The 13,746-nt window shown below is 38.6% G+C and overlaps 1 protein-coding gene across 2 annotated transcripts in view; it reads right to left on the bottom strand.

Moving 5' to 3' along the window:
* Positions 1–13,746, bottom strand: part of LOC138264458 (sodium- and chloride-dependent neutral and basic amino acid transporter B(0+)-like) — a 245,105-nt gene that overhangs the window by 126,159 nt on the left and 105,200 nt on the right. For both annotated transcript variants that reach the window (XM_069212544.1, XM_069212545.1), the window contains exon 5: positions 12,116–12,188. In XM_069212544.1, coding sequence (XP_069068645.1) covers positions 12,116–12,188 — 73 coding nt within the window. The remainder of the gene's footprint in view (positions 1–12,115; positions 12,189–13,746) is intronic.

The raw sequence follows: 13,746 nt of genomic DNA, 5'->3' as shown, positions 1-13,746 counted from the left end.
GGAGCCAGGAGCTAACTGTGAAGTGCCTGAGGCTGTGGTTGCAGAAGCAGCTTTAATCAAAAGGGTGCAACTTTCGACCTGAGGGGGTTTCAGAAGGGTCAAGAGGAAGTGACAATTTCATCATTTTACCTCTATATTGCTTCCATCTTCCCTCTATCCCCACTCCCCTCCACTTACAACCTCTCTGTGCTCCTGCCCCTCGACGACTGAAGCGAGGTGAGGCAATGCATTCTTCTCCCCAGTGTCAACGAGCCAGTAAACTGCCCAGAGCAGAAAACACAGTTTCCAAGGATTAAGCTCTCCTATTCAGGAGAATGCTCTCAGGAAAAGAGAGGTTATCTTACCCATTAACAAAAAGAAGCAAAAGGAAACAAAAATCTCCAAGTTTCCAATTGCGAAGTTAAAGCGGTCCAAAAATAACGAGGAAGAACTTCAGACCCTGATTTCCCCATTATCTCTTATGTTTGGCAAAGCAGCAATGATGCCATATAAATTTGACTTCTTGCTGAATCCAGTGGAGACGATATTCTCCACCTCCAAGGACCAAGCAGGTCTTCCCCAACCTATTTCCCCAATAAAGAGCGAAAATAGTTTAACGTTTGAAAAAGGGGAGAAAGTGGAGCAATGTGAGTCGCTAAGTGCCCCTGGTGAGTTTACCATCCCCTCAATTCCAATTGCCCAAGGTGCTCCTCAGATTCAATCTTCCCCAAATAAAAGTGAAGTAAGCGGGAGCAGCTTGAAATCTTATCTGGGGAGCCAAAATGGTCTAGATGTCGAGGAGGATGGGCCAAAAATCTCCCTGGGTATTCCTAGTAAGTCATCGATAGATAGATAGATAGATAGATAGATAGATAGATAGATAGATAGATAGATAGATAGATAGATAGATAGATAGATAGATAGATAGAAAACACTTAGGCCCATATTTATACTTTTTTTGCGCTGCATTTGCATCATTTTTTGATGCAAGAGCGGAACAAACTTACAAAATGCAATTGTATTTTGTACGTTTGCACTGATTTTGAGTAAAAAAATGACGCAAATGCGGCGCAAAAAAAGTATAAATATGGGCCTTGGTGCTCAGTCACAGATCCGGAGTTACTCACTTTAAGATCGCCTTCTCCATTACCATCTCCCACAATAACTAACGGCCTGATCGAGAGTGGCACCCCAATACCTCTAGAGGTGAACATTACCAGAAAGAAGGCTTTTGGAAACCCAAATATGAAAACAAACCAAGCAGCTCAGGGGGGTGATGATCAATGTAGCAACTCTTACCCATTGATTACCCCTCAAGCTCTGGAAAGTATGGTCCCCAGCCTAATAACAGTCAGCAGACGCACAGGTAACGGGAGTCAAGTTGTTCCCCATCTCTGCCCTGGCAAATGCTACCCCAATGTCCCCAAGGAAGGTGGATTGTTTGAACCAGCAAGTATATCTCAAGTAGTGCAGGTCAATGGACTGACTAGTCCTAAGACCCTACCACATGAAGATCAAACAGCTATAGGTGGTACAGCTTTGTCTCAAGCCCAATTGTCAGACATTTTACGTCAAGACGTTACAAGTCTGGGGGAGTGTAGCGACCATACAAATTCTATACAGACCTCCTTAAGGTCAGTCAATGAAAGCAAAGTATGGGACATTTTCTTCAAAACATCACAATTGACTTATGGTTGCTTTATCTTATAAGTCTAAAGAACTGATGACGAGTTATTGATGTATTCAAATTGTAAACTAAGGTATAATGTCCGGAGAAAAGGGGGTGAATAGACGGGTAGGGAAAGTGGGTAATACAGTGAGAAGTATAAAAAAGGTTAATCAATGTTATGAAAAATAAGGTGTTATAGAGATTGCACCAGAAGAGATGGTACACACTTCCAAAGGAATATCCAACCAGATTTCACCACCCCCGTCAATACCCATTTCCTTGTCCCCTAATAGCCAAGCAGAAAAACATTAAAACTGCCAACCACCAAAAGACAAAGAAAAAAGGAAAGAAAAGCCATGAAAAGGTGAAGGGGATCCCTGGGGCATCCCGCGAAATTAAGAATAACACAACAAACCCCTTGAACACCAATAACAAAATAGGAAGTAGTCTGAGGAACGTAAAAAAAAGGATAAAAGCAGTTAACTGATTCTCAAATTATTTCCTTTATTCAAAACTCATAAAGAAGGGAATATCCCTTTAGGCCCCCAGGATCCTAGTCCAAGCTCTGGAGAGAAAGTGGAAAAAAACCAATAGAGTAAGCCCGGGTCGCTGAAAAATAAAGTCACAAGTGGACCCAGATGCCAGCTGTGGAGAACGTAAACAAGGGATCGAAAACTAACTCTCGATAGAAGAAGGACTAAGGAGAAGTTCCAAAGTGATATTAATTGAAAACACCCTCGAAAATGTAGCCCTGTCAGCAGTGGCCATCGCAACAAGTAGTCATGAACTAGTTAGCAGACAGACACTACCCACAGGGCAGGAGCTACTCGAAAGGAGTGGGTACGCAGGGCCTTTTACAGACCATCCAAAGACAGTTAGCACTGATATAAGTTTAAATCAAGTCCCACAGGGAAGAGTAATCCAGGAGAGGACCCCTCTTAATTTAAATACCAAGCATGGTCAATCGCACCAGGAAACCATGGCAGACTTTTACCAGGGGGACTGCCCTGGTGGTGTAAATAAGTTATTTTTTTCTCCACAGTATCAAACCAGGGGCCCACACGATATACTAAATCGTGGTAATATCTTAAAACTCTTGAGAGCAATACCTTCGCTGGTAAACATTAAATCTGTAGATATTGATCATATAGAATTCCTGACTGGCGCTGAGGTAGGAAGTAGTACCACCCGAGAATCCAACATGGTGACCTGGGCTGCAACCAGCTTGCTAACAGGGTTTCTGAGGAGAAAATTGTTTTTCTAAAATGGGGAATTGAGCTTAGAATCCCCCAGCAGATTGGTTATCCAGAACCTTTAGAAATTGATAATAGGACACAATAATTTACATGAAACAGCAGTATTCAAAAACCCTATTCAATTCTTAAAACTGCAATAGGGAATTCTACTCTAGCTATTTATCATCCGATGAGCTATTCTCCGAATAATGGACAGGATTCTGGGCAACTCAGTTTTGGACGGCTTTCAGCTGCTCTTCACAAAAGTAGGAGACCCTGGCAGACTTATCCTACATCATTAAGATTGACTAAGGCTATAGGTATACGAAACTCCCTAAAAATATAGTCCTGGAATATAAACAGGATTAGTACTAACAATCAATCAAAAGACCTAACTCTATTAAAACAGATTGTGTTATTACGGGAGACCTGGGCAACTAAAACATTTTCTATTGATGGCTATATAGGTTTTTTCCCCGGCATATAAGGTGAAAAAAATCGGCAGACCAAAGGGTGGCTTGGCAACCTTTATTGCAGCAGGGCTAAGAGCATTGTGTATGCAAATAAAGGAGGAAAACTGCAGACCTTTTAATAATAAAATTGTTTAATTGGCATAAAACGATAAGGAGACCCCTCCTGAAAATTAATGTTTATTTTCAGCCTGACCATCATTCCAAGAAACCTATGACCTCAAAACTAGTAGAAAAAATGTTAACAGGTTTGCAAGAATCACATGCTCCAGAGCTCATTAATACGAGGGATTTCAATATGAAATTATTGCAACCCTTTGAAATAGAGGAACAGATCGTGCACCAGGACCTCATGTGGTCTGTCCCTCAACAATTACTAGGGAGCAATGGTACAGGCCCAAGTGACATTAAGGGGGTATCGTTTGTTAAGAACGTTCGAGGCACTAGGCCTTAGAATCCTGAATGGAAGGTTCCAACAGGATATCCCCCCTTCATTTACTTGCTACGCCTTTGGGATTGAATCCCTAATTGACAACTTAGTGGTCACCCTGTCACTCTTAACCCCAGTCACCACTTACCATATAGTTAGGACAGATTTAAGTGATCATGCTCTGCAATGCATGAAAATTATCTTTAGTTATCCAATGCATAAACTTGCTGCTACTCATCCCAGAAATATTATCACAACAAACTATAAGAAGCTTTGATGGCATGGTGATTCGATTAAAGTTATTAGTACCAATTCAGAGTTGCTGTTAACCCAACTTATTTGTTAACCGGCTGGTGTTCCAACTGATGATCCTATCTTTCAATGGTCTGTTTTCTTTGAAAAATTCACAACAGGATTTCTGTCTGAAATCCATCACAAGTTTTATCAGCATATCTCATTAGAAAAAGTAAGAAATAGAGAGAAAATAAAAATAACAGCTGTTATTGCGTTATTGAGGAAATAGAGGAATAGGTTGACTTGCTAAGAAGAATCCAACTGATCCTTATATTCAAAAAGATCTAAAAGACACAAATAGCTGATATAGGAAACAGATGTGGGCTGAAAAAACAAGGAAAAGGTAGGATCTTTGGGCAAATGCCTTATTTCTAAGTAAAAAAAAAGAACTCCCAGGAATTTTGAAATATGATACACTACTTAAACAAACCCCCCTACGATCCTGACTAGCACGGATATTTCCGAATAGTCTTGGTATGATTTTCTAACTCAATATTTTACCCAAGCAAATGATAGTAAAGAAGTGGTGCTGAGTCAAGAGAGGTTAATAGGGATTCATGATCAGGGTACCGTGGACACTGCAACCCGCCCCAAGCTCAATGAGGGAAATGATGAATTGTTTATAGATGCCCAGATCACTAGACTTATTAATAAGAGTAGGCAGACTGGTGCCCCAAGCCCAAACGGAATCCCCAGTGCCTTATATAAAACAAACCCAGGTTTTTGGGCAGAGAAGTTGGCAGCGGTTTTTAATAACGCACTGGAACTTGAAGCTATTCCAAACTCTTGGAAGGGCACCATCATTCGCCTAATTTTTAAAGGTGGAATACGAGCCAACCAAGAGAACTACCGCTTAATCACCCTAACTGATTCAGAATCCAAATACTACGCTGGTTCCCTTTTGAAGGAACTCAAGAATTGGGCAGAAGAAAACAACATCATTCTGGTCAATCAAACAGGTTTCATCAAAGGGTAAGGAACAGCGGTAAATATTTTAATCCCTCTCCACCATTATGGATAATCCGTATTTGACTTGGTCCATCGTAGCCAGTTAATGGCAAAATTAACCCAATGGGGTATTCCAGTACAGTTAATAAGAGGTATTCAGATGTTATACACTGACAGTCGGATTAGGGTGAAAGTAGGGGATGGCTCGTTTTTATCTAGAAAAATTAAGACCGAATGCGGTCTCAAACAGGGTTGTGATTTTGGCCCTATCTTTTGAATTCATATGTATCCGTTACATCCATTATGTTAAACGGGGTTAATGCGTAGCCTCCAAAGATTGGGGAGCTCTCCATTTCAAATTTGCTATATGCAGATGATGTAATCATTCTAAGTTACACCAAAGTAGGATTACAGCGATTGATTGTGAAACTAATAGAATTTGCTGAAAAAAGTGGAATGGTTATAAACAAAAAGAAAATGAAGACTATGGAAATAAGTAAAAAAATACGTAAAAATTATAAGTGGTATCTTCAAGGCCAAGAACTAGAACAAGTCAAACTCTATAGATCCGTGGAGGTAATATTTGATGAGAAGGGGTCCTTTACTCCCATAAACCTGTCTTAATGCAAAAAGGGAAGGCGATGTTGCTTGCTTTTCACACTCTGAAAAGATCGCTAGATGATCCTAGCTATCGCCCTTTGCTTCAAGTGATATCCACTAAACTCATTCCAAGTATCACCTATGGTAGTAAAGCTTTGAGGGGTAGAGAAGCAGTTACCCTGAAAGGGGTAATTGGTAAAGTTTTTAGAGCTCTTTTTTATCTTCCAGTAAATGCATCTCAGGCACAGATCAGGTTGGAACTTGGATATGTGAACCAATTAATTGCAAGACAGGGAGCCTATATAAAAGTTTGGAAACAGGTTCAACAAGCAAAGGGGAGCAGGATAAGTCAAGCGCGCTGGCAGGAGTTGAGATCAAATTCAAACTCTCCATCCCGGGTCTATTTAGATCAAGCCTTAGACGATTTGGGTGCGAAGTCCTTGTGGGATGAGAACTTAGCTCTCAATCCTTTTAAAATAATTAATCATGTTAGGAAAAAAAAGTATTTTGCTATGGACAAGGGTTTTCTGGCTGACAGATCGCACTCCTAGGTTATAATAAACAAGTATAAAACTATAAAATACCAGCAGTATCTGGAGGCAGAATGGTCTATTCATTATGTATCGATTTGGCCTTCTCCCAGGAGGTTATGCTACTCCCCCCTGGGAACGTTCTAGTTCCAATTCCCCCTGTATCTTATGCGGGAGTGGAACTGGGAACCTTATACATTGGATCTGTACATGCCACGATCTAAAGCAAGATCGTAGAATATATCTTAAGGAGGATTTTAACCTGAGGAATATATGCACATGTAGGCAAATGGTAATTGCTAGTTTTAAACCATCTGATATTATCTTAAATGCAAGACTAACAATTTTTTTAAGCCAGGTCTCCAAAAAAAGGGATGTTTAATGTAAGATGAAATTAAGTGAGGGTATGGTATGAGGTTGTGGTCTTTTAGCAGGTTAAATGATATTGTAGAAATTCACATGGGTGACATACAATAAGGTGGCTGCAGCCTGGAAGCTGCCCCTAACAGTATCCGGTCCCAAATCAAAGTTATTGGTCATGTGTACTTCTTACAAAAAAAATTAGAGGTTAAGTTTCATGTGAACAGGTTAAGCCCGGGAAACCTAGATTTATATCCTGAAATGATTTTGCACCAAAAAAAGTTTAATTGTTTTTAAGGATTTTATTTAGAATTAGGTATTGTACTGAAAAAACATTTTTTTATGGGATTTCATGTTATTTATGAAATGTGTATTGTGAATTTTGTCTTTTTACGGATGGTGTAAAGGTTTTTATGAGATTTCATGTTATTTATGAAATGTGTATTGTGAATTTTTTCTTTTTACGGATGGTGTAAAGGTTTTTATGAACTATTATGCACTTTAACTAAAAAATATAATAAAGTAAAAATGTTGTCTTATCATGATTGCTGTGTTGTGTTTTAACAGTTTTGTAAGACTGTGCCTTGATATGTTTTAACTATGTTGTTGTGTTGCTTGTAGCTGTCATGGTGTTTTGTTCTGTTTCTGTGCTTTAGATTTGTCAACAAATGTTGCTACATTTCAAGCCAAAAGCAGAACATGTCTTGAAAGATTCTGTGACAACCATTTACCACAGCTTAAAGTGGTGCTGGTACAACTCTTCAACTATTTAAGACACGAGTCAGCCCAGGACTGTGGCCAAGAGAACTGTGGCCATTTTAACTCAGAGCTCCCTTGGCTCCTTTTATGAGATACTGCCTAAGGTGATAAAAGTTGTGTACAGTAAAACCTCAGACAGAAAAAATGAATTTGAATACCATGAACTTGCATACAATTTATCACTGGCTGGAAAAATTGCCTACTCAGATACTTTCTTGGTTTGATAAAACTATAACATATATGGTATAGCAATTATAAATCAATCAATTACATCAACCTAATTTCAAAATATGACATCTATTTGCAGGTAAATCACTTCAAATGGCCTAACACTTATATATTTTCTTACTTACATCATGCAACCTGACGGATGTTTAAAGAAATAATGAGTTAATATACATGAAAACAGCATTACATCAATTTAATTTGTTAGAAGGTAGATCTTCGGCAAAGTGTGGCACAGCTGGAAGGGAGTTTTATATTTTTGATACACATGCTCCTAATAATTGTTCTAGCTTTTACTGAATTTTCACTTACATGGCACTAGAGCAGTGATACACAAAGTATGACCTGAGGGCGTATGCAGCCCTCTAGAACTTTATGTGTGGGTCCCCTGGTAACCGGCAGCACTGGGCTACTTTTTACTCGACTCAGAAATAATATTAAAAAGATGTTAAATAAAGGGATAAGCATTAATTAATTGAAGTTAAAGAAAGGAAGTACCTAGGGTGTCCTGCAGCTTAACTTAAGGAAGACCTTTGTTTATAAAGGCATCTTGCAGCAAACGTGTAAACATATGATAAAGTCGCTTGAAAATTCAAAAAGTGTATTTTGTTAACATCCATAACCATAACATTTAGTACATTAGATTATATAATTACATTGAGAAGTAGTTGTTTAAAAGTTGTAGTTTGTTTTCAAGCAGGAATTTACAAACATTTATGCTTCCATCCACCCTCACAACAATGCCAATAGTGAACTGAAGCAAGTCAGTTGTGCATCCTTTGAGTGGCTTAGGTTGCTAATATAAATAGACGGCGTTATAGCTTATTAAATCAAACACAGGAGAAGACTTTGTATTGCACACATCCCGAAATCATGTATTTTGCGGTCCTCTTGTATGTGATATTGAAGAAAAAGAAGGAAAAGTTAAATAAAACAACCACCTACCATCACACAATTTGGTCAAGTAGCGAAAAAGGGATTGATCCCAGGTTTTCTGGTTTCACATTGTGCAATTGAGCTGCTGGCTATTTCTGCTTCGCTTCCCCTAACCTGCCCTACCCTCCCCTCACTCTACCAAATCACCACTCTGCTGGCATTAATGAACCTGCTGTCATGCCGCAGGCCAAAACCTTCGGCCTCTGGGATACTGTTTGCAAGAAACCATGTACTAGAGCAAGCTTTGTTATATTTGTTATTTGTTAGATTCCAGTCTACTGCAGCAACAAACCTCCATGTATAGTCTATGAAAACACATCAGTTCAGTGGCTATTATTGTTACCCCAAGAACCACAACACTTGTATATTTGCCCAGTTATGGTTGTTAATGCAACTATTACATCTTCCTAAATGCAAATATTATGTCCTTTTCATTAATATCAGCAAAACCACTCCTAGCTGGTAAGCCATTTTTGGAAAACTTTGATTAAAGAGGATCAAATGAGTCCAGTGCCTATGCCAATAGAGATACTTTGCTTCAGTTTGGTATACATGCAGTGAGGTGTTTGAAAAAACATATATGTATAAAAAACTAAATTTAGCAATAGCTCAGATTTTTGGATAGTGAATTCCTTTGAGAACAGACATTTTAATCGCTTCTGACACATTTTAGTCTTGTTGGCCATTTCAAGGTTGAGGTCTATCTCCCTCAGTCTCCCATTTCCCTTACTTTTATAGATAACCATTTTATTTGCCAAGATTCAGCATGCGAGCACACTCCAATGTAGGGAGGAGAGTGGGGCATTATGAATAAACTGGAGTGTAAGGGGTGTACCACAGCTTTTTGACCAGGAAGAGTAAAAAGTAAAATGGAGATTTGTCAGTTGGCTTGCCCCAGTGGCGAACCCATGGTCCTTGGGCTGACTATCTCAGATAATTAATATTATTGGAAAATTATGCTTCTGGACCAACTGAGGCAAGGAGAGTACACACCATACAAAGGAGTGACAAGAGTTCAAGGGCCACATGGTTTGAAGTTGCCTTTTTCACCATACAAATCCAGAATTAGGAACAATGGTGATGAACTTTCTCATACCATTTGTGAATGGCTATTCAATTTTCTAAATTCCATGTAAAGGTAACTTGTTAAAGAGTTCTACTGATCCTCAGAATGGAGAAATTGTAAAAAAAGATAGGGAAATGAATGTTGTGCAGTTGCCATCAAGGTAGTAGTACTGTGGCAGAGGGAATGCACATTATGGCTAAAAGCTAAACCTTTCACTTAGAAGCTGTTTAGCATAACTGAACATCTTGTCAAACAGATAGCCACATCCTGTCTTCAGTGGGCACTAGGGTAGAGAGTGAGTCCATGCTCTGTGCTTAGCAGCTTGTAAACATGAGTGAAGGCTGTACCTTCTGATTCTTGGATCCTACTGAAAAAGATGAAGGTAATTGACAAACACTATACCCTAAGCATGGGAAACACGATTCACTGAGACCAGGCCCTAACACTGTGACCCCTGACCTGTGTGAGCAGGGAGAGTGAGCAAAGGGAAAGACGAAAAGCCACACTTAAAACTCAAAAAGTGTCTCAATTACAGCAGCCACAATATCCAAGAACTCACGATCAAGCACAGAAACCTTTTTTGCTGGTGTTTATACAAGTCTCAATCTAAATAAAGGCAAAATTCAGATGGTATTTTACAGTTTGGTGGAATGGGAAAATTCCCATATATTGGTGTCTTTTCTGTTTCGCCAATCCTGTGTTTCCTCATTTGTAAGAGGGGCCATCTTTGTAATGGCGGACCATCATCAATCTCTGCCATCCATATTGCACCTCTGTAACCCTATCCTCCACAGGGCTATCAGCTACTGACATTTGGAAAGTCTGCCTTCTTCAGGGCATAGCCTCTCATGCTCTTATTTCCTATCTATGATGGTTTTGATAATAATGAAAGCCATATGCAGGATATTAAAGCAATAGTCCCACACAGAGGTACACAACTCCCTGCATTTCAGAAACAAAGCCCAGCTTCTGGGATTGTTTCCCAAATATGAAAAAATGCAATTAGTACACTTTCAGTCAGTTCTGATGATCATGTACTGGCCATTACAAGGCACCTTCATCAAAATGATCCCTACCACATCATCAGGGATCTATTGATATGGCAGGCAATGTTCTGCTTGGCTAGCCGAAGATGGGCCCTGTCAAATCTTCAGGCTGGTAGGTGGCCACCAAACATAAAATGAGCCCCTAATTCTGGGCTCCTATTCTTAATGAACAACCAGAAGAATTCTCATTTTATCAAGATGTTACTTGTTGATTTGGTTTTTGTGGCGGGGTTTCTACTGAATGATCACAAATCATTACTCGCAATCTGTTACAATGCAATGCAGCCATCCTAATGCAGCTATAAAAAACCAAATGTCAAGGCAGCTATAAAAAAACAAATGTCAGGTTTGTGAGACTCATGAATTGGGCTTTCTGTCGAAAGTTATATTCTTCCAAAATCACTGCCCTCTCCATCAGAGAAATAAAATGAACAAAGAATATTAAAAAAAAACATAGGGCCTAATTTAGGTTTTGGCAGAGAGAATACTCTATCACAAACATGAGTTATTATGCTCTCCATAGGATATCATGGGTTCGTAATGAGGCGAATGGGATATCCGTCATGTTTATGATAGAGTATTTTCCTCCACCAAGACCTAAATTAGGCCCTTAGTTTTAAGCAAACTATTCTTGCCCGTAATAACTTTGTTTTTCTGAAAATATGTGCATTTTACTAACCAAAATTTAACTCATACTGCATATTGTGTGTCATGTTTCCTGCCAATGTCCTGTGGAACATGGATAAACTCATATTTTCATGGCTCAGTAAAATTATGTTGAATGTTTTTTTACAGGCAAGACAATGACCTTCACAGGAAAATTTAAAAGTTGCTTCAGCACAATTGCATATGTTCAATGTTTTCACTTAGCTGTCTTAATTGAATCTCATAAAATATAGCAATATTTGTTCTAGTATAGGTAGTGTCTGTGAGAAGCTACATGCTGTAGAATTATTAGAGACATTTGAAATGAATGTGCTTGCACTCGTTTCAGTCTGATTAATTTTGAATAGTAAATTTTGTGGGAACCATGTACAACTGTAATGAATATATGAAATCCTTTGTTTAGAATCCTATAAAATTACATTCTTTTTGGATGTAACATGGGCCTTTCCTTACTGACCTTTGGAGGCAAATTCATGTCAGATTGCTCTCCCATTATATAATGTATTTTGTAGACCTGAACGTTACTAAATTCTTTACATGATTCTGTATTATATGTGAGGTTTGCAATCTGATTTTGATTGATCAATTTTGATTGTATTACTTGATCTCTGAATGCATTACAATCTGAAAATAAACTCATAAGGTTTAAGACTTCTTTCTCTGTCATTCTAGTACAACACATGAATTCTACATGTTTATGGTGAAATTGTCATTTAGAGTGCTTTAAAGAAGAACAGGTTCAGCAAGGAGCACTAAAATTGAATACAGCTCCCTGTCTATCATTCGTGCTAAAGAATGAGGTGGAGCACAACGTTACCGTTATCCAACAAATTCTTGCCAATAGATATTTTATGTATTAACTTGTAGGCATATATTAAATGTAAAATAAAAGGTATAGTTACGTCCAATACTGCTGGCTTGGGAGTTCCATTCCTTCAGAGTTGTTTCTACATGATACATTTCCATTACAAAAATCTGTATAAAGAGAAACATATTTATGTGCATAATTAAAAAGTTAATGCCTGTTAATGTTTATGCATAGCATATCCCTTTTCATTTAATTCATTACATTGTAATTCCAGATATGCATGTGTATATTTGTATATGTGCATTGCTGATTTTACAGTAATGTTTAAAGCCAAACCTGCTAACAGTGAGCACAGGTTTATAGACACACGGGTGGAAGGAAAATCAAAGTTTATATTTGATGGATATTGATAGTAGAAGCGATCACAGGAGTGGGCTGATTTTACAGTGACTTGTTGTGGGGACTGCTTTGGTGGATAGCACTTATATGTTGCGATGTCCGATATTTGCCTCTCATAAATGGGAATACATGGATGCCTGACATTTACTCCTCATAAGTTTGAATACATGGAGGATTTACGATAACATATAAAGGGAGTAATCCAAAGGTAAAATGTATTGTGATCCTTCATGAAGGTGAGTGGATTTTAAATGTTATTTGTGCGGTGTTTGCGAAGTAGCCATAGCAGGTTTGGTCAAGAGATGTGTCAGGACTCTGTCTATCACAAAACAACATGGACCCCCTAGGGTCCAATTATAACCACAATCATCCCATCCCTCATAACAAACCATGCAGCATTGACCTTTACCAATTCAGGAGAACCTCCTTTCTTACATATACAAAGTATATTCTTTCCTCATATAAAAAAAAGAAGACGGACAGAACAAAGTGAAAATAGATCAAGTGCTCATGAACAGAAAAAGACAAAGGATAGTCAATTTCCCCCTAAACCAATCAAATAAATAAGCTTAAAACAGATATCACAGCCTGTTGGTTGTTCCTTTTACCACATTGAATCACAATATTGTTTCCAAACGGGATTAAATCTGAATCACGCGCACTTGATCTATTTGCACTTTGTTCTGTCCTTCTTCTTTTTTTTTATACGATGGGGGATTGTATATTTTGTATATATATGAGGAAAGAATATATTTTATAAATGCAATGAAGGATGTTCTCCTGAATTAGTAAAGGTCGATGCTGCATGGCTTGTTATGAGGGATGGGATGATTGTGGTTATAATTGGTTCCTAGGGGGTCCATGTTGTTTTGTGATAAGTTTCTACCCAGACCCATTTGGGTTTTCTTGGGTTACCCTCTGTGGTTGGTATGAGGACTCTGTCTATCAGCACACCATACAGAAAGGTGGCCTAAGGTCAGAAATTATGTCACTTATGGAAGAGCTAAATGGGTAGAAGAAAATTGGACCATGAATCCCATGGAGATCCCATGCATTGTTGTGAGGTCTGATAGGGTGAACTTAAAGAAGGAGGGCATGAGCGCCAGAGGTATGCCTTTGATGTGGCTGGAAGAAATGTATGTAAGGGAGAATGAGGCTGGTTGTGAAGTTCTCTGCAATAGCATCGATATCCTTAAAAAGTATGTACTTCCTGCAAGGCATGATGCAGAAATAGGAAGTACACCTAGAAGTGAGTGTGAAGAGGAAGACTAAAACCACAACTTAAATAGGGATGTGCATGGGGTATGAGAAAAAGTGGTATGTTGT

Source organism: Pleurodeles waltl, chromosome 2_1 (genome assembly GCF_031143425.1).
Source record: "Pleurodeles waltl isolate 20211129_DDA chromosome 2_1, aPleWal1.hap1.20221129, whole genome shotgun sequence".
Taxonomy (NCBI): domain Eukaryota; kingdom Metazoa; phylum Chordata; class Amphibia; order Caudata; family Salamandridae; genus Pleurodeles; species Pleurodeles waltl.
Note: the sequence above shows the minus strand (reverse complement) of the source record. Positions and strands in the feature narration are given on the sequence as shown.